The sequence below is a fragment of the Grampus griseus genome (genome assembly GCF_964374135.1).
Source record: "Grampus griseus genome assembly, chromosome: 5".
Classification (NCBI taxonomy): domain Eukaryota; kingdom Metazoa; phylum Chordata; class Mammalia; order Artiodactyla; family Delphinidae; genus Grampus; species Grampus griseus.
This window is the reverse complement of record NC_138998.1, coordinates 59972077-59994091: the sequence shown is the minus strand read 5'-3', so window position 1 is coordinate 59994091 and position 22015 is coordinate 59972077. Positions and strand designations below refer to the sequence as shown.

At 40.5% G+C, this 22015-nt stretch overlaps 1 protein-coding gene across 1 annotated transcript in view; it reads left to right on the top strand.

The window, feature by feature from the left end:
• Positions 1-1756: 1756 nt before the first annotated feature.
• The window catches only part of MCCC1 (methylcrotonyl-CoA carboxylase subunit 1), a 64000-nt gene continuing 43741 nt past the window's right edge, over positions 1757-22015 (top strand). The window contains exons 1-4 of the mRNA XM_082655630.1: positions 1757-1938; positions 4548-4594; positions 7405-7541; positions 10581-10676. Of these exons, the coding sequence (XP_082511756.1) occupies positions 1850-1938; positions 4548-4594; positions 7405-7541; positions 10581-10676 (369 nt within the window). The 5' untranslated portion in view covers positions 1757-1849. The remainder of the gene's footprint in view (positions 1939-4547; positions 4595-7404; positions 7542-10580; positions 10677-22015) is intronic.

Sequence of the window (22015 nt, the reverse complement as noted above, 5' to 3'; positions counted from 1 at the left end):
ACGGGCCCAGGCGCTCTGCTGCATGTGGGATCTTCCCGGACCAGGGCATGAACCTGTGTCCCCTGCATCGGCAGGCAGACTCTCAACCACTGCGCCACCAGGGAAGCCCTGATTTCATCTTTTATATTTAATCTTTTAACCATTTGGAACTTATTTTAGTGTTAGGTATGAGGAGTGAGTAGGGATTCAACTTTTTTTCCCCCCAGAGGGCTTGCCACTTGTCTCAATACCACTCTTGAATTATTGAGTCTTAAAATCTAGAATGAATGTTGAATTTTATCAAAGACCTATTAAGCATCTATGAACATGATACAATCTTTTCTCTTTTAAACTATTAATAAGATTAATTAGTTATATTAATATTGAATCTTCTTACATTTCTGTAATAAACCTTAATCATGGTGTATTACTCTTTCCATATGCTACCAGATACTTTAGTTAGTAATATAGTTGGGATTTTTCCATTAATATTCATAAGTGAAGAAATTGGACTATAGTTGTGTGTGTGTGTGTGTGTGTGTGTGTGTGTGTGCTATCTTTGTTAGATTTTGGTACCAATGTTATGCTCACCTCATTAAGATTTTGGAGGACTTCCAATTTTTTCTGTGCTCTGGGTCAGAATTAATAGCATTGGGGTCAACTAGTATTTACTATTTTGGTGGAGTTTCCTTGTGAAACAAGGTGAGTCATGTGCTTTGGGGATGGAGGTGAAGGTGGAAATAAAGGCAGTAGGAACGATAGGTCTTTGATAATATTCTCTTGTTCTTCTGTGGTAATGGTTTAATTAGATTTTCTATCTCAGGATCTATTTGGGTAAACTGTATTTTCTTATCTTGAACAGCATCCATTTCATCCAGGTTTTCAAAGTTTATTTGCTTAAAGTTGAGCAAAATAGTCTCTTACAAATTTATAATTTTTTCCTATACCTGCACCTTTTCCCCACTTACCTTTTTTTTTTCTTTTTAATCATAGCAAGTGAGCATTTCTCCCCTTTACTTCTGATTAGATTAGTTACTATTTTTTTTATTGATTTATTTTCTGAACTCCTGGACTTATTAGTGCTTCGATATTAGTTTTCTTAATTCATTTATTTCTTTTTTAAAAATCTTTACTACTTTATTATGCTTTATTTATGTATTTTTTTCTAACCCTTAAATTAGATGATTAGTTTTACGTTCACTATAATTTTCCTATAAGCCCGGCTTTAGTTAAATCAAATAAGCATCTATATGTAGTGTTTTCAGTACTTTTGTTTTCTAGATATTCTGCAATTCGGTTTTGACTTCCTCTTTTCCTCAACAGTCCGTTAAAACACTTTTTTAAAAGCTCAGGGTGGTTTTAAATTTAATTTTAGTTATTTATTTTATTTTATCCATTCTTGAGATCACTAGAGAATTTTATCTAGCTCTCCACTCCATTAGACTTTTTCCCCATGACTCTGCCTCGCCCACTTCCTTGCGGCTTTAATGATAATGGTCAGGAGCAGGGTTCCAGAACGAAGGAACGCCGAGGGCCTAGGGAAGAAACAGCGATCCGAGTCCAAGGAAGGCTGAGGACACAGCCGACCCCTCCTCTGGTTGGCGCAAGGGGAGGAGGGAGCGGGAACCGCACCCCCGCGGCACGCGGACAGACTGGCCAATCGCCGTCACCCAAGCCCTGCTCTGTTCTTTGATTGGTTATGGTGGAGACGCCCCCACCACCCCTTCGGTTCACCTATTGCTTGGCTCTGACCTCGACGGTGGCCGGCGGAGGACAACAGGCTTGCAGAGCGGAGGCAAGGTTTTGCAGTGAGTGGGACACAGCACAGCTGCTGTGTCTAAGCGTCGGAGAGTGACGGGGCTGCAGGGACATGGCGGCGGCCTCTGCGTTGTCGGTCGTGCTGGTGGCGGCGGAGAGGAACCGATGGCAGCGAGTCCCAAGTTTGCTGCTGCCGCCGAGGTAACGGCGGGTGGAGGGGCGGTGGATCAGTGTCGGGGCCCGGGGTGAATGGACTCGTGCGGCGTGTGAGAGGCGCGGAGGGACCGAGGATAGAGAGGGAGGAGGGGAGGACGGAAGAAAAACTCCAGCCCAGGCCGGGGGACGTTCTGCTTTCAGTCTCGGCATCGGGAGGGAGACACACACTTTCTTCTCCCTTCCACACATCCAGCCTTCAGCATTCTGTCCAATTTTGTGGCGTGGGAGAGGGGTGGAGCTGAGCCTGCCGTCTCCATGCTCCCCTCGCCATAGGGGCGAGGATAACGCTTGTACAGCTCCTAATCATTAACACTGTGTTTTTCACTGCATTCCCTCTTCGGGGAGCGTTGTTATGATCCCGCTTCTGGTGAAGTCCGAAGGGGTCAAAGACTTGCCCTAGTTTATACTAGTGGTAAGAAATGGCCCCAGGATGCTAAAGACTCTTGGAGTTCTTTCCCTTTGCTGAAATGAATCAAGTTAACAAAAGCAAATTTGTCTCCGGAGAGCTGAGAGGTTTTGTCAACAGCTTTGTACACACATTTGAACAAAGCTATCAGATGGCTCACTCTAACTAACCTGACTCCAGATCAGTTTCAGATTTTAAGCTTCGGAGACAATTACTGGCAGTGAAGACACCCTCAGGTTTCCAGGTAGCAAGCTTCTTTAGCTTCCTTTGCCTTCTCTTCCCTCCTCCTCCATCATTCTGGAAACACAGTATAGCTTAGTGCTGAAGGGCACAGACTCTGCACTCAGAAGGCAGGGGTCTCAGCTTTGCTACTCTGGGTGTGTGAGTAACCTTGAGAAAGTTACTTACTATCCTCAGTGCTTCAATTTCTTTACCTAGGAGGAGGTGATGATACTATCCCTAGAAGAGATAATATTAGTGCCTTAGACTGTGCGAATTAAATGAATTAATATTAATGTAAAGAGGCTTAAACAGAATCTGATGCATATGAATCAATCCATAGATGTAGCCTTTGCAGACTCAATGATTTGTCTTAAGTTTTTTTTTTTTTTTTTTTTTTTTTTTTTGCGGTATGCGGGCCTCTCACTGTTGTGGCCTCTCCCGTTGCGGAGCACAGGCTCCGGACGCGCAGGCTCAGCAGCCATGGCTCACGGGGCCAGCCGCTCCGCAACATGTGGGATCCTCCCGGACCGGGGCACGAACCCGAGTCCCCTGCATCGGCAGGCGGACTCTCAACCACTGCGCCACCAGGGAAGCCCTGTCTTAAGTTTTTTTTTATTGCTTTTATTGTCCAAAAGTTATTGTTATGGATGTAGATTTTCAGTTACTTAATTGTAGGACTAGCCCCAGAGCAAAATATGACAGTTGATGAAACCAATGTTAGTGCTCTTCTTTTTCTCCTGATTTTTCTTTTCTTAGGTTTCCAGGGCTCTTCAGGATATTACACAGACCCATTTTCTCTCACTTCCCTCTCCCTCTCAAATCTTAGCTATTATGTATAGAACCATTCTCAAGTGGTTGTCACCCTGGAAAATGTTAGAGTTGTTAATGGCATGTAGAATTAAAATCTTATCAGTATATAGGGTGTTTACATGTCTTTGTGTCATGATTTTGTAGTAACTCAGCAAAGAAATCTAGTCTAGTGGTGGAATTTTAAAAACGAGGAGAAACTGGTATAGAAATTCTTGAATCAGGATGGAATAATCGCATGGAAGCAACTTCTTAATGTTTTTTAAGCCATTTTAAATTGTAGTGTAGATAATGGTGGAAAATGGAATAGACCAATCAGAACGTTGCTGGGATAGAAGATTATAGTTAAGTGGTGTGTGGGGGAGGTGGTTGTCTCTTGGTTTTCACTGGAAAATGGCAGAAGAAAACTTTAGTTCAGCAGTGTCCTTAAAACTGAATCAAAGTCTTAAGCTGGATTTACCAACAAGCAGCCATTTTATAGACACATTGCCCAAGACAGGCCTTGAATCTTATTGGTAAGCGTATCTGAAGATTGTGATGGGAAGATGCTGTGATTCCCCACCTCCCCATTGAAGATCAAGAAAGCGAGGTCAGTTGATTGGAAAGATGTGGGAAAGCAGTAGCCTCCTGAGAAAACCATCTTGTGGAACTCAAGTACCAAAGCTGTGGGTCTTCCCAGGACATTTTATTTAATAAAATGGAATAGAACAGGAACTATCGAAACATAGGGGAAATTTTCTTTCATGAAACTTCTGTGTGTGTACTGGCTTGTGAAGTCAAACATAGTTTTTACTTTGGGTTCTGGTGAAAAAAGTTTGAAAACAAGCTGAACTGGATGATCTTGAAGTACCTTGGCTTTCTAATTGTTTCTAACTCCGTGGTCATTTGCCAGCCTCAGGAATGAGCCGGTTAGGTGATCTGCTCAAGGACACTTAGTACCAGGGAGAACAGCCAGAACCGTAACTTTTGATTTCTAGATTCGTTTTCTTCCCACAAAGTAAATCTTATTGAATCACTCTGTAGGCTTAAGGTTTAAATGTAACTAAAGTCATATCTAGACTTAGTTGCAAGTTTTTAAAAATTGAGATTCTTTTGAGAGAACAATGACAGATCTTACATATCCTGTTTAATCATAATTCCATTTGGATTCATTTTATAGGGGATGGACTTGGAAGCAAAGAGCCATGAAGTATGCAACTACCACAGGTACTGACACCCTCTTCGATCTGGCCTTGTTTCAGCTTATGAAGTAAGAAAGGGAAATGTTTAATTATTTAATGTGTGCATAATAGAATTAGTTTTTATATACTTTTAAAGTTTTGAATTTTCATGATTACTTTCTTAGTATTGAGTCAATGGTTTTCACCTCTTATGTTAAATCTCTCTTGCTTTTGAGTCTATATAGGTAAATAGTTAAGGACATTTTATGTTTATGTTGTTATTTGTTTGACCCTCTTTAGTGTATTGAATTGAAAAAGCATAAATATGATGGTCTAAATCAGTGCTTGAAAACAGTTCTTTCAAGTAGCAGGAATTTTTTTTTTATTTCAAAAAAAGTGTTACCTGGAGTTCCCAACTGTAAACATTTAAAAGTGTAACTTCCGGTTGACTGAGTGTAGCCCCCTCCTCCAACATATACATGCATGCTTCACCCTAGCACCCCTTGTGACAGCTTGGGTTCTATAGATCCCTGTTGAAAAACATAGTTTTTTGTTTGTTGCTTGTTTGTTTTTTATAACGATGCTGAGCTTTTTCTCTTTTTAAAAAAATATTTATTTTTTGGCTGTGTCGGGTCTTAGTTGCGGCACGCAGGATCCTTCATTGCGGCGTGTGGGCTCTTTGTTGTTGTGCACAGGCTTCTCTCTAGTTGTGTCGCACGGGCTGCAGAGCACACAGGCTCAGCAGTTGTGGCGCACGGGCTTAGTTGACCCGTGTCATGTGGAATCTTAGTTCCCCGACCAGGGATCGAACTGGTGTCCCCTGCATTGTAAGACCGATTCTTAACCACTGGACCACGAGGGAAGTCCCAAAAAACATACTTTAAAATTATATAAAACTTTATTTTTTGAGAAAAATAAATATTATAAACTGTCAAAAACATTTATTTCATGTGTGATGATGGAAGTGTATTTTATTTATTAATACAATAACATGTCATATGACACTGATGCCAGTGAACTGGTGCAGTATTCATTTATATTGCAAGAACCACATACCCCTGTGTACAGAGGGATAGAGGCAGTGGAGCAGAGTGATGAAGAGCTCACATTCTGGAGTGAAGCTAACCTGGGTTCAAATCCTGGAGCTACCATTTTTTTTAGCTCTGTGATTTCAGGAAAGCAGTATCTCTTTCAATCTTAATATCTTCATTTTTAAAATTGAGATAATAATAATAGCCTCTACTTCATATGATGATTGTGAGGATTTAAGTCCAAGCTGAGTGTTTAGCAGAGGACCTGGGGCATAGAAAATAGGTATTAAAATTTAGTTATTATTAACTGCTTTTTTTTTAGCTATTGTAATTTGATCTTTGACATAACAAAGCATCTTTTTATTTTAAATTGAAAAAGCTGAGTAAGAATTTATGTTAATAAGAGTATCTTGAATTTCATGACTTCTAAAGGCTTATTAACAGCTCTCCCTGATCTGATCGCACTGGCATTGATTCTAATCGAGGTCAAAATGGAAAGGCAGCAGAAACTAACACACCATTGTAAAGCAATTATACTCCAATAAAGATGTTAAAAAAAAAACAACCCACAATGAGGGGGTACCTCCCTGGTGGTCCAGTGGTTAAGGCTCCACACTCCCAATACAGGGGGCCTGGGTTTGATCCCTGGTCCGGGAGCTAGATCCTACATGCATGCCACAGCTAAGAGTGCGCACGCTGCACCTAAAGATCTCGCACATCGCAACAAAGGATCCCGCATGCCACAACAAAGATCCTGAGTCCCGTAGCTAAACCTGGTGCAGCCAAAGCAAACAAAAAAAAAAAAAAAGGAAAGGCAAAGAAGATAACTTGGTTTACCCAGAGAGACAATCTGCAATAAAGACAATAGAGACACTATAAGTTAAAGTGACCCTATCTCTGCAAAGGTCTAACTTTACCCTACACAAGTAGCAACATCTACAAATATTGGACATTGAAAAGAAATGCACTGATATTAGCTAAAATGGTTATTTGAGGCTTTGTTATGCTGATTTTACCAAAACAAATGTTTATAACCTAGTTAATATCATAGAATATTTACATTTGCCCCTCTAGTATCCATAGGTCCCGCATCTGCAGGTTCAACCAGCCAAGGATCAAAAATATTTGAAAATTCCAGGAAGTTGCCAAAGCAAATCTTGAACTTGCTATGCACCGGCAACTATTTATATAGCATTTACATTGTACTTACAACTGTTCATGTAGCATTTTTTAAAAATTAATTAATTTATTTATTTATTTTTGGCTGCGTTGGGTCTTCATTGCTGTGCGCGGGCTTTCTCCAGTTGCGGCGAGCAGGGGCTACTCTTCCTTGCGGCACGTGGGCTTCTCATTGCAGTGGCTTCTCTTTGTTGCGGAGCATGGGCTCTAGGCATACAGGCTTCAGTAGTTGTGGCACATGGACTGAGTAGTTGTGGCTTGCGAGCTCTAGAGCACAGGCTCAGTAGTTGTGGTGCATGCAGCATGTGAGATCTTCCCGGACCAGGGCTCGAACCCATGTCCCCTACATTGGCAGGGAGATTCTTAACCACTGTGCCATCAGGGAAGTCCCTGTAGCATTTATATTATATTAGGTATTATAAGTAATCTAGAGATGATTTGAAGTAAACTGGAGGGCATGGGTAGGTTATATGCAAATACTACACTGTTTTATATAGTATTAGTATTTATGCATCTGTGGGTTTTGGTGTCTGCAGGGGTCCTGGAACCAGTCCACCATGGATACTGAGGGACAACTATATTTTGCATTCTCATTCCTTAATTCCCCAGTAACATTTGTATATGGTTTTCATGGTATTTTAAACAGGACGAAACATTACCAAGGTCCTCATTGCAAACAGAGGAGAAATTGCCTGCAGGGTGATACGAACAGCCAAAAAAATGGGTGTACAGTCTGTGGCTGTTTATAGTGAGGCCGACAGGAATTCCATGCATGTTGACATGGTACGTTGTTAAAGACTGGAAGTCAAATTTTGTAAGTGATTGTATTTGTTTATTGTGTCAGTATTTTACTTCTTTGTTGACGGTTTATATTTGCTAGTATTAACAGTGTCTAAGTAGGTAAGTTCAAACTGCTCACTAAAAATTTATCTTGGGAACCTTTTCCAAACGTAACACCAGTGGAACTACACTGTGTGCCTAGTGACTTCTAGGCAAGGTCCTGTCTCATCAAGGATTGGTTAAAACGGCTCAGAGAAGGTGGCTGACCCACAGATCACACTGTCAGTGGCGCACATCCAGATCCCTGATGTACCAGGAGAAGGATCGAGGTCAGTCTTAGCAACTACCAGTTACTGGCCAAGGGATCTTAGACAAGTCATTTAATGTTTCTGAGCCTTTACTTAACTGTAAAATTATAACCAGCTTCACCTGGGCTTTCCACACTGCCACTTTTCCCTTGAATTCTGTGCGGGGACTATCTCAAACCAGTTTTGCTCCATTCCAACCTCTGACTCTCCCTCTACCACCTATTCTCAGCAGATGATCTTGAGTCACAGAGGATGTAGAATTGAGCTTCCTGCCACAGAATCTGCTTGCTGCATCTGCATCTGTCCTCTTCCCATCCAAGGCTAGTTGTCTTCCTGTGCTGTGGAGTCCTTCTCCTCTCCCCTGTTAAGAATCTTCCATTTTCTTCTTTTCTCACTGTATACTGTCACTCTAGATCATATCATCAAGTCCTGTGGCTTTGCTAAAAACTTCCAAATGTCTATTTCTAGCCCAGACTTTCTTTTGAACATGATACATGTCTATCCAGCCTCCCACTCAACACCTCCACCTGCATGGGCACCAAATCAGTATGTCTGAAATTGAACTCATCACCTTTCATCTGTACTGAGCATGCTTTTCTTGCAGACTTCCCTAACCCAGTAGGTGGCAACACCATCGCTCATAAAAATAATAATGCCAGAGATCTGGAAGTCTTTGAATATCTCCTATCTTCCTCCTGTCTCTACATCCTTCCCCCTTCCCCATCTAGACAATCTCCAATTGCTGTTAATTCTGCTTCTCAAACATTTCTTTCCACTTCTTTCCGCCGTCTTCCACCTGCACCTTAAGTCAAAGCCGCTGTCATCTTCGCCTGGTCAAATGCTGTATGTAGCCTTGTATGTGGTCTCCCTACTTTACCCTTGACCCCCTCCCACAATATTTTCTACACTTCAGCCAGACTGATAGCTTAAAAATCAGATTTTTTCATGTTACTTCTATGCTTTAAATGCTTTAAACCTTTTTATCATCCTCCAGATTATCAATAATTTAAAAGATGGATAATATTCAGTGTTGGTTAATGTGGTTAGAAATTAGGTTATTGATGGAAATGTATATTAGTGACACCATTTCAAGGGATGATTAACCAGGAGCGATTAAAATGTCATATCTTTCACCCAGCCCTGCAAACACTCCTGTAGATCTCTGTCCAGAGACATACTCACACATATGTGCACCTAGAGGCATGCACAAGATGCTGCTGGCATCCTTTTGCCATTACAGCTTAAATGTCCATTTAGAGGTACCTGATTAAATGAACTATGGTACCTTCATACTGTGGAACATTATGCAATTGTTATAAAAAAATGAGGTAGACGTGGGTACTAGCAAGGAAAGAGCTCTCAAGACATACTGTTAGTGAAAAAAGCAATTGCAGAAGATGACTCTAGAGTTTGATCCTATTGGTGTAAAAACAAAAACTAAAACTGTTGTATGTTTATATAAATATATTCAAATAAATAAGAATGTGGATATGGAAAGGTATGTCCCAAATTGATCATAGAGGTTATATCTGGAAGGAGTTTAGAGTGAGAGAGAGGGGCAATGCCAAAGGACTCCTTTGCTTCTGTATTATTGTTCACAGTCTTTAGAATGAGAATGGATTTGTGTATTGTGGAATTAAAAGTTTAAATTAAAAAGACACACTTTAAAAAGTCTCATCATGTGTCCCCTTGGGAGACAATCCAAAGCTTTAACCTCCCACAAGGCCCTCTGAAATCTGCATCCCCCTGTCTTCCAGTCACATGTCTGGTCCCTGACCCCTTATTCATTGCTCCAGCCACACAAGCCTCCTTCAGTCCCTCAAATGAGCCAGATTTCTTCCCACCCCAGGACCTTCGTATGTGTTGTTTTCTCTGCCGGTGAGGCTTGCCCCCATCTCCATTCCTGTTCCGAACTCCACCCCCTCCTCCTGTTTGCCTGGCCAGGTCCCAGGTCAAGGAGCCCCTTGACCTTCCCTCCCAGCCTTTCCCTGACCAGACTGAACCTGATCCTCTTCCTCTTACCTGCATTGTGTCCTCTGTTTTTCCTTCTTGGCCTTTATCACAGCTGTCATTAAGTGTGTGAATGTATGTTTGATGTTTGTCTCTTCCTCTAGACAGAGACACTTGTCCTATTTACTGATGTATAGGCAGCTTCACCTCAAAGCATGGCACATAGTGGGCATTCAGTAAGTCTTTGAATGAATGAATGATATTGTGTATCTGGTCTGCCTCAAGGGGTGCTATGATTATATGAAAGTTTTAAGGGACAATATAAAAATAGTTCATAAATGTATAGAAGGGGTATTATCATACTCTAATAATTATATAAACTTAAGGAAACTTTTATTTCTTACTGTATACGTCTGTTGTATATTTTGTCTCTTTTGTCAAATTGTACATTTTTGGCATTAACTACATTTAAGGTTACTATTGTTGCTAATATTAATACTGTGACCAATGCCTCTTGCCTTCTAACCCAAGGCACTTTAATTTCACTCTGTGTGTTTTATACATAAAAGTCAAGTTTTGGTACCCTCCTCCTGCGAAAGATTCCAAACTGGCTTATTTTTATAACATAGACATGAGCTGCTGCTTGTGTTTCTCAATTCTTGCATTGTTCTTAGGAGCCAGCATTTTTATTTATAATAATAAGATGACCCAGCAGCAGTTCTGTATAGTGTACTAGTGTGTACCAGCTGTGTGGTCTTTTAAGCATGTAATATTCCTTCAACAGGCAGATGAAGCACATTCCATCGGCCCCGCTCCCTCACAGCAGAGCTACCTTTCTATGGAGAAAATCATTCAAGTGGCCAAGATCTCCGCTGCACAGGTAAAAGAGTCATGAAGAAATTTGCATTGCAGGGACTTCCCTGACGGTCCATTGGTTAGGATTCTGCACTTCTAATGTAGGGGCCGCAGATTCCATCCCTGGTTGGGGAGCTAGGATCCCACATGCCACGTAGTATGGCCCCAAAAAAGAAGAAATTTGCATAGCAAAAGGAATAAGGTTTTTTTTGTTTTTTTGTTTTTGTGGTATGCGGGCCTCTCACTGTTGTGGCCCCTCCCGCCGCGGAGCACAGGCTCCCAACGCGCAGGCTCAGCGGCCACGGCTCACGGGCCCAGCCGCTCCGCAGCATGTGGGATCCTCCCGGACCGGGGCACGAACCCGTATCCCCTGCATCGGCAGGCGGCCTCTCAACCACTGCGCCACCAGGGAAGCCCCAAGGAATAAGTTTTGTACAGGTACACAAAATTGCTTATTATTTACAGAACTCGTTCTCTATGTTTAGCTGTTTCCAAGATTTTTACACTTGATTATGGGATGGTTATTGTAAAGTAGGCGTGTCGCTTCTTACTCCTCAGCCACGCTACTGTCTTACTGAGTCCTGTGCACTTTAGATCTTTGGGGAAACAGGTGGAGGGAGGGTTTAATTACAAATTTAAATTAAGAGGGAATTCAGCTCTTCTACCTTCAAAGCCAGATCCTAGGAACATTGGATTCTTTGGGAGAAATAGGTGGTGCTCTAAATTACAAGGAAAAATAGAATCAAGAAAGAAATCCTTTTCCCTCTTGACTTCCCAGTCTCATTCTAAGGCCCCGCTCCCTGTTTTCCAATATCCCAGACTCAAAAGTTTGCTGTTACTGTATCTGTCATCCTTCAAAATAAAATAGGAACCAACTTGTGTTGAATCTTTCTTTGAAATGTCTCCAGAAGTTGTTCTTTTTAATCACACAGCCAGACCTTATGATCTCTTATCTGGATTTCTGATTCTCAGCTGGTTTCCCTACTTCTAAATCTCTTGCCCGTCCAATGAGTTGTGCTAGATAGATAACTGCTAGCAGTTGTTTTTACTGCAAGACAGATGTAAGACAGATGTTTCTTAAACCCTTGTTTCATTATTACCACCTACTCTTTTTTTTTTTCCTCAATAACTTCACCCCTTTCTCATTCTATTCCCTAGTGAGTAAATCTTTTGTGGTTACAAGATAAAGTTCAAACTCTTCAGCCTAGCATTTAAGAGTTTCCAGTATTTGTCAAAACTTATTTCTCATCGTCACTTGTTTCTAATGGTTGCAATGAACTTTTCTCTGTCTTTACACATCATGCTTATTTCTCTAGGCATCTGCTTATATTGTTCCGTGTGCTGGAAATGTTCTTTTCCTCCTTCTCATATCATTCATGCATTTATTCACTCAACAAACGTTACTTGGTCTCCTCCTTTGTGCCAGCTTCTAAGCATGTATGCAGGGACTTCCAGTGGTAAAGGATCCGCCTTCAAATGCAGGGGACACAGGTTCGATCCCTGGTTGGGGAACTAAGATACCACATGCCATGGGGCAACTAAGCCCACGTGCTCTAGAGCCCATGTGCCGTAACTATTGAGTCCATGCACTCTGGAGCCTGCACACCACAACTAGAGAGAAGCCTGAGCACCGCAACGAAAGATCCCACATGCCGCAACGAAGATCCCGCGTGCCGTAACTAAGACCTGATGCAGCCAAATAAATAAATATTTTTTTAAAAACCATGTATAAAAAAAAAAAAAAAAGAAAGCATGTATGCAGCAATGACTAACACGGTTTATACCCTATGTCTGAAGCTACACTCTTGTAGTTGAGGCAGAAAATAAATATTGTGTTGGCCCAAAAGTTTGTTTGTAAGATGTTACGGAAAAACCTGAACGAACTTTTGGGCCAACCCAATATTTAAATGGGTAAAGAACTAATATAACTCGGAATGTTATAAGTGGTGGGAAGAAAATAAAGCCAGATAAGGGGGTAAAGACTGGTTAGGAAATGCTTTTAAATAGGGTGATCAGTGGAGGCCTCTTTGAAGAGGTGACACTTGAACAGGGACCTGCCTGATGAGAAGGAGCCAGCCATATGAAGCACTTGACGAGGAAGGTTCAGTCACATGGGAGGACGCTGAGATGAGTATAAACTTGTGTTCAAGGGACAAAAATATTCAGTGTGGATGGAGTGAAGGCAATGAGGGGCTGTGTCATTCAGGATCCAGTTAGTAAAACTGAAATTCCATTAGATATTTCAACAGAGGGAGATTAATTTAGGGATTAGTTCTACCAGTGTTAGAGGACTAGAAGAGAAAACAGTATTTTGAAATTACCTAATGATAAAACTACAGATACTGATAACGACCCCTTGGGCTGAGGAAGAGGTTGGAGGAAGGACCTTCTGCAGCGCTTGCTCAGTTCTCTATGGAGGGGCCCTACCTGGCTGCAGGGAGCATAATGAGGCTGGTTCTGGAAGTTCCAAGAGAGACTAAACACAGGAACTGCTGCTGCCCAGGGTGGAAGAACAGGAAGCTTCCCTGGCTTCCAGTTTCCCTACAGTGACCCCTGCTGGTGGAACCTGATAGGAAACCAAGTGGCAAGAACAGTAATTTGCAGGGCCCTGTCGCCAAACTAACTCAGTATGGAAGGTTGGATTTGGAGCTGGAAAACCAACTGACACAGGAGGAAGGTGGTAGATGATGAAGTTGAGAGTGGTAGAGGCAGCATCATTTAGAGCATTATAGGCCTTAGTAAGGAGTTTGCATTTCATTCTAAGTAGCTATTGGAGGATTTTAAGCAGGGGAGGGAGGTGATCTGATTTATATTTTAATAAGATCATGTGGCTGCCCGTGGGGAATAGGCTAGTGGGATGGGGCAAAGGTGGGGTGGTAACAAACACAGCAGGCAGAATAATTAGGAGTCAATTGCAGCAGTCTTGCCCTTCACTGGGACTGGAATTCCTGCCTCTTACAATTACTTTCTTGACTCCAGTCACACTGATGTCTCCCTTTTCCTTTAGCATTTGCTTTCCTGTTCCAGTCATCTTTATACTTAATTAGCCATTTTCTTGTTTAAAAATTTTAATGCATATCATGACTCCTCAACTCAATTGTGCTCTGTTTAAGAGAAGAACCCACAACTGAGACTTATTTTCTCTACCTCCTAACATTCCCATGACCTGGCACAGAGGGTCATTAATTTGAATTAATGAATATATGCAGTTGTTTTGTATTTATGTGTTTCTGCATCTTTGTTCTCTTCTTTAGAATCAGAGTTTCTAGACTGAACAATGTAGGCACTAATTTATACACACAGGTATTTAAAATATGCTTGTTTCTAAAGCTTTTTAGTTATCATTTGGAGTAAAAGGCCCTTAGGAATCCAGGGACTTTAACATAATTGTCACTTTGTACTTATCGCATGTTTGAGCTTACATTAGACAGTATTATTACCGCCATTTTACAAATATAAAATGCACAGGATACGTGATACTCAAAATCGTCTAGTCTCACTACTCAAAGTGTGGTCCATGGCATCATTTGGTAGAAATGCAGCTTCTTAGGCCACACTCCAAGCCCACTGTAATTTACATTTTTATGCATAATTTGCATTTTTTCAAGGTCCTCAGGTGCTTTGAAAGCAAAACTCATCTCATCATTGAAAGAGAAAGAATTAAACAAAAGTATCCTGACTCTCAGCCCTATTACCTATGTCTTTAAGTAACGACTCTAGCAAATTTATGATATGTTAATTCTGGAGAATTTGTGAACTCTGTCTATCTGGATTAGTATTATGTTAGATGTTCTGTTAATAACACAAACAATGAGAAAAGAGTAAATAATTTTCACACGTTTTGCCTGGATATTCAAGATTTGAGGTGACTTGCAACATTACAGATAGTGGTTAAGACTAAGATAAAAACAAAAAATAAGTAATATGGGACTATTATTGGGGCATAGTGGTTGGAATTAAGTCAGAAAACTTAGGCCAAGGAAAGCTTCTTTAGTTCTTCCTGGCAGCCCTGATCAAAAAGGAAATTTGGTGGGTTACAATTTACAGGGCTCTTTAATAAGAGGATATTTATCAATTAAGGGAGCAAACCTTGCCCTCACTTTGACTTGGAAGAAGAATCATATTGATCCTTCTAATAAAGCAGCGGTCCCCAGCCTTTTTTGACACCAGGGACTGGTTTCGTGGAAGACAATTTTTCCACAGACCGGGTGCAGGGTAGGGGGATGGTTTGGGGATGATTCAAGCACATTACATTTATTGTGTACTTTATTTCTATTATTATTACATTGTAATATATAATAAAATAATTATACAACTCACCATAATGCAAAATCAGTGGGAGTCCTGAGCTTGTTTTCACTTGCCACTCACCAATAGGGGTTTTTTGGGGGTTTTAAAATTTTATTTATTTATTTATTTAGTTTTGGCTGCGTTGGGTCTTCGTTGCTGTGTGGGCTTTCTCTAGTTGTGGTGAATGGGGGCTACTCTTTCATTGCGGTGGCTTCTCTTGTTGTGGAGCACGGGCTCTAGGTGCAAGGGCTTCAGTAGTTGTGGCTCATGGGTTCTAGAGCGCAGGTTCAGTAGTTGTGGCGCATGGGCTTAGTTAATCCGCGGCACGTGGGATCGTCCTGGACCAGGGCTCGAACCTGCGTCCCCTGCATTGGCAGGTGGATTCTTAACCACTGTGCCACAAGGGAAGCCCACTGATAAGGTTTTAATATGAGTCTGCAAGCAATTGATTTATTATGGTCTCTGTACAGTCAAACCTCTCTGCTGATGATAATCTGTATTTGCAGCCACTCCCCAGCTAGATCCCTCGCATGCGCAGTTCACAGTAGGGTTCGCACTCCCATGAGACTCTAATGCTGGCGCTGATCTGACAGGAGGTGGAGCTTAGGCAGTAACAGGAGCAATGGGGAGTGGCTGTAAATACAGATGAAGCTTTGCTCGCTGGCCCCCCGCTCACCTCCTGCTGTGCAGCCTGGTTCCTAACAGGCCAGGGACTGGTACCAGTCTGTGACCCAGGGGTTGGGGACCCCAGTAATAAAGGACATTGAATGACATGTGCATAATGATTTTGAAAGAAGTTTGCCAAAAATGTAGAATTCTTTCTTTTTATACAAATACAATTTTTAAAGGGTATGTTCCATTTACAGTTATTACAAAATATTGGCTATATTCTCCATGTTGTACAATATATTCTTGTAACTTATTTTATACATAATAGTTTATACCTCTTAATCTCCTACCCCAATTTTGCCCCTTCTGTTTTCCCTCTCCCCACTGGTAACCACTAGTTTGTTCTCTATATCTGTGAGTCTGCTTGTTTTTTTTTTTGGGCCGCGCAGCATGGCTTATGGGATCTTAGTTGCCCAATCAGGGATCGAACCCGGGCTCCTGGCAGTGAGAGCACCAAGTCCTAACCACTGGACCGCCAGGGAATTCCCTGCTTCTTTTTTGTTATATTTGCTAGTTTCTTGTATTTTTTAGATTTCCTCATATAAGTGATATCATAAAGTATTTGTCTTTCTCTGTCTGACTTATTTCACTTAACATAACACTCTCCAAGTCCATCCATGTTGCTGCAGATGGCAAAATTTCATTCTTTTTTTATGGCCGAGTAGTATTCCATTGTATACATATACCATATCTTCTGTATCCAGTCATCTATTGATGGGCACTTACGTTGCTTCCAGATCTTGGCAATTCTAAATAATGCTGCTATGATCATTGGGGTGCATGTATCTTTTCAAATTAGTGTCTTTATTTTTTTCAGATATATACCTGGGAGTGGAATTGCTGGGTCATATGGTAGTTCAATTTTTAGTTTTTTGAGAAACCTCCATACTGTTTTCCACAGCGGCTACACCAATTTACATTCCCACCAACAGTGTACAAGTGTTCCCTTTTCTCCATATCCTCGCCAACATTTGTTATTTCTGTTCTTTTTGGTGGTAGCCATTCTGACAGTTGTGAGGTGATATCTCATTGTGGTTTTGATTTGCATTTCCCTGATGATTAGTGATGTTGAGCATCTTTTCATGTGCCTGTTGGCCATCTGCATTTCCTCTTTGGAAAAATGTCTGTTCAGTTCTTCTGCCCATTTTTTAATCGGGTTGTTTGTTTTCTTGATGTTGAGTTGTATGAGCTGTTTATATATGTTGGATATTCATCGCTTATCAGTCATATCATTTGCAAACATTTTCTCCCATTCAATAGGTTGTCTTTAGTTTTGGCAATGGTTTCCTTTGCTGTGCAAAAGCTTTTAAGTTTAATTTGGTTCCATTTGTTTATTTTTGCTTTTATTTCCTTTACTTTAGGAAATGAATCAAAAAAAATATTGCTGCAATTTATGTCAAAGAGTGTACTGCCTGTGTTTTCCTCTAGGAGTTTTATAGTATCCGGTCTTACATTTAGGTCTTTAATCCTTTTTGAGTTTATTTTTGTATATGGTGTTAGAGAATGTTCTAATTTTATTCTTTTACATGTAGGTGTCCAGTTTTCCCACCACTTATTGAAGAGACTGTCTTTTCTCCATTGTATATTCTTGCCTCTTTGTCGTAGATTGATTGACAAGTGTGTGGGTATTTTTTTCTGGGCTCTCTATCCTGTTCCATTGATCTGTGTGTGTCTTTTTGTGCCAGTACCATACTGCTTTGACTACTGTAGCTCTGTAGTATAGTCTGAAGTCAGGGAGCATGATTCCTCCAGCTCTGTTCTTTCTCAAGTTTGTTTTGGCTATTTGGGATCTTTTGTGTTTCCATGTAGACTTCTAAATGTGGCCATTTTAACATAGGCGTTTTTATAGATGCTAGAGTAAAATTTACACTTGAGCTAAATTTCTGGTGATTTGCCTGGTAACATGGCTGTACTGAGAGAATCTAAAAGATGTAATGGTAAGCATGCTCATTAGGCTAGTCCTCTTGACAGTCAGTTTTCTCAGGCCTTCTCTGGCTGGGAAAGAGGTAGTAGTAGTAAGTGCTGGCTGAAGATTAGAATCACTGAGGAGCCTTTTAAAGAATATGTTGATACAGTACTGTGGGAGGGGCCTAAAGTCACCTGGAAGGGAGCTTTATGCTCTCTGGTGGAAAGCTAGTGATTATTTTTTGAGCTGAGTGTTGTCTACACAGGTGTATTCAGTTTATGAAAACTATGTTTATAAAAGCTGTATACTTACAATGTGCACTTTTTTGTAAGTATATTATTCTTTAGTGAAAAGCTTTTGCCAGACCTCACTTATTCCCTTAGTTATCTGGATTAGCTTCTGAACATGAATGTTTTGTAAAAGTGCTCCAGTTTCTTTTAATGTGCCACCAGGAATGAATAACTTTGTTTGAGATGTTTCAAAATCACTGACAAATAACTTTAATGAATATAGCAAGTTATTTAACTAAATACTGGTCATCTATGTGGTTGACCAAAAGGAAATCCAAATGTCATAAGAATCACAGATTGGGGTAGGAAATTCTTGGTAATAAGAATTTGAAAAAAAAAAAAAAAAGAATTTTTGAGGGAGTTCCCCGGTGGTCCAGTGGTTAGGATTCCAGACTTAAACTGCCGGGGGCCCAGGTTTGATCCCTGGTCAGGGAACTAAGATCTTGCAAGCCACGCAACACGGCCAAAAATAAAAAAATGTTAAAAAAAAAAAAAAGAATTTGAAGAGTATGGCTTGTCCCCTCCACCACGGAAAGGACACATCTCATTTTTGCTGAAGACAGAGCTAATAACAACAACAACAACTTTGGACCTGTGCATATGCTTGAACAAGCACAGAGCCGAATAGACACAAACTAAAAACATGGAAGAAATTATTTTGGCAGAGATTTAAGGGTAGGAGATGATGCCAGTTTTCTGTCTTTATTGTTAAAGGCATATTAGTCCTATGGGATGAACAATCTAAACAGGCTTACAATCCTGTGATCCACCAGGGTGAATTGGCAGCTAGATACATGCCTGATGGCTTGGAATTAGCCCGCTGGTAATAGTAGTATTGTTAGATTTCCTTTTTTTTTTTTTTTTTTTTTTTTTGCCGTACGCGGACCTCTCACTGTTGTGGTCTCTCCCGTTGCGGAGCACAGGCTCCGGACGCACAGGCTCAGCGGCCATGGCTCACGGGCCTAACCGCTCCGCGGCATGTGGGATCTTCCCGGACCGGGGCACGAACCCGTGTCCCCTGCATTGGCAGGCGGACTCTCAACCACTGCGCCACCAGGGAAACCCTAGATTTCCTTTTTAATCCATTCAAATGCTCGAGGATACTGTGGTTTGGATATATTAAAGTGTTCACCCTAAGAGAAATTAAACTTCTTGAGGCCATTCCCATAATGTGTTTGAATATTTTTTTTTGCAAGGAGACAGCAGCTTTTCTTCTTAGTTATGAAGGGAGAGTATTTATCTAGTTAATCAGGGTTCTGTCAAATTAAGTATCTGTTCCAAAAGAAAGGAGGCTAGCAACCAACACTTTGAAAATGAAATTAAGGAAACAGTTACATTTGTAATAACATCAAAGAAAATCAAATACTTAGTAATAAAGTTAGCAAAAGCAATTTAAGACCTATGTACTGAAAACTATAAAACATTGCTGAGAAAAATTAACGAAGACTTGTACATGCATGTTTATAACAGCATTACTCATAATAGCCAGAAACTGGGAAAAATCCAAATTAATAAAAAACAAAATACGGTATATCCATACAATCTGTAAATAAATGTGCTATATTCATCCATGTTGTGGCATGCACCAGTATTTCATTTTTTGTTTGTGGGTGAGCCACAGAAAATTATGCTAAGTTTAAGAAGCCATACATATAAGGCTACGGACTATATGGTTCCATTGTGTGAGACTCTAAAAGAGGCGAAATTATAGAGAGAAAAAGCAGGTCAGTAGTTGCCTGGTTCTGTGAGCAAGGATTGATCATCTATGCACATGGGTACATAGGAACTTCTGGTAGAAGTGTTCTAAAACCGGATTATATTTATAGTCCAGTTACAGCACATTGTATAAATTTGCTGAATTCATCAAACTGGAAATGAGTGAATGTTATGCATTGTAAAGCATACATTTAAAAAAGCTGTTAAAAAACCAGGGAGGACTGGGATGTAGACCTGTTTTACTTTGCCTAATATAAATAGTATTTGACATTTCATGAAAAATGACTAAAATTAAACTTTGGTTTAAAAGGAGCAAAACTCCAGGCTGACATCAAAATGTGATTATTTAGCATTTTATTCACTATCTAGCATTTTGCTGTTTGCTGTCACTAAGATGTGGGTTTTTCTATTCACATGAGTTTCCCAGACATCTGAAGCTTACTGCTTTTATTTTGAAATGTTCTTTGGACATAACTATTTTGAAATAGTGTTGGATACGCTTTTTATTTTTACATTCTCTTGGTTATAATTAAACATACTTAATTATTATTTTAAAAGAACAAAAATGCCCTCAGAACTATTGAAGTTGGAGAGTTGCCTTATTCCTCACTAAACCATTTAAGCCTTTTTGCTTTCCTCTGTTTCCTCCCTTTTCACTGTCAGCATGTTTCTCTTAGCAGTCTTGCTGTCATTCAGTTACTGATTTTCCTCTTCTGTGGCCTAGAAAGCCAAGTAAATAAATTTCTTAAAACTCTGAGTAAGTTGCAAGTGATTAGGTTAAAATATGAGGAGGGGTCCTCTTTCACTGAAGTATATATAGACTTTAGTACTCTATGAACTTTTGTTTGCTTCTTAGCTTTTTTTCTGGAAAGGTAGCATCGGCAGATAGTGACCTGAAGCTAAATGAGTTAATATTATGCGAGGGTGCTCTTTTCAGCTTTTGGATACGTGGTTTCAGTTCTAGACCAGCTTTATATGGAGACACGGCAAACAGCCACCCACTCCCCTTACCACTCTGAAGCCCTTTACTCCTGCTTGCTGATATTACTTGACATTTCGTGTATACTGGGCTGGCCAAAAGTTTCATTCGTTTTTTTCTGTAAGGTGGCTCTAGTAGCACTTAGTTGTCTTTAACTGCATTTGAAACAATTTTGTTAGATTGTATGTGACAGCTGTCGTATCAGCGTCATTTAAAAAAGATTTATCAGGCTTCCCTGGTGGCACAGTGGTTGAGAACTTGCCTGCCGATGCAGAGGACACGGGTTCATGCCCCAGTCTGGGAAGATCCCACATGCCGTGGAGCGGCTAGGCCCGTGAGCCATGGCCACTGGGCCTGCGCATCCGGAGCCTGTGCTTCGCAAAGGGAGAGGCCACAACAGTGAGAGGCCTGCATACCGCAAAAAAATATATAAATAAATAAATAAAATAATAATAAATAAAAAAGACTTATCAAAATTGCTGAATTTTTGTGTAGCCATTTTAATACTGAAGATGGAAGAAAAATAGCAACATTTTCGGCATATTATGCTTTATTATTTCAAGAAAGGTAAAAACGCAACTGAAATGCAAAAAAAAGATTTGTGCAGTGTATGAAGAAGGTGCTGTGACTGATCGAACATGTCAAAAGTGGTTTGCGAAACTTTGTGCTGGAGATTTCTCACTGGACGATGCTCCACTGTCAGGTAGACCAGTTAAAGTTGATAGCGATCAAATCGAGACATTAATTGAGAACAATCAACATTATACCATGTGGGAGATAGCCGACATACTCGGAATATCCTAATCAAGCCTTGAAAATCATTTACACCAGCTTGCTTATGTTAATCGCTTTGATGTTTGGGTTCCACATAAGTTAAGCAAAAAAAAAATATTTTCGCATGTGATTCTCTATCTAAACGTAACGAAAATGTTCAGTTTTTAAAACAAATTGTGATGGGTGATGAAAAGTGGATACTGTACAATAGTGTGGAATGGAAGAGATCGTGGGGCAAGTGAAATGAACTGCCACCAACCACACCAAAGGCCGGTCTTCATCCAAAGAAGGTGATGTTGTGTATATGGTGGGGTTGGAAGAGAGTCCTCTATTATGAGCTCCTTCTGGAAAACCAAACGAGTAATTCCAACAAGTACTGCTCCCAATTAGACCAACTAAAAGCAGCACTCTATGAAAAGCATCCAGAATTAGCCAACAGAAAACGCATAATCTTCTGTCAGAATAACGCAAGACCACATGTTTCTTTGTTGACCAGGCAAAAACTGTTACAGCTTGGCTGGGAAGTTCTGATTTATCCACCATATTCACCAGACATTGCACCTTCGGATTTCCATTTATTTTAGTCTTTACAAAATTCTCTTAATGGAAAAAATTTCAATTCCCTGGAAGACTGTAAAAGGCACCTGGAACAGTTCTTTGCTCAAAAAGATAAAAAGTTTTGGGAAGATGGAATTATGAAGTTGTCTGAAAAATGGCAGAAGGTAGTGGAACAAAAGGGT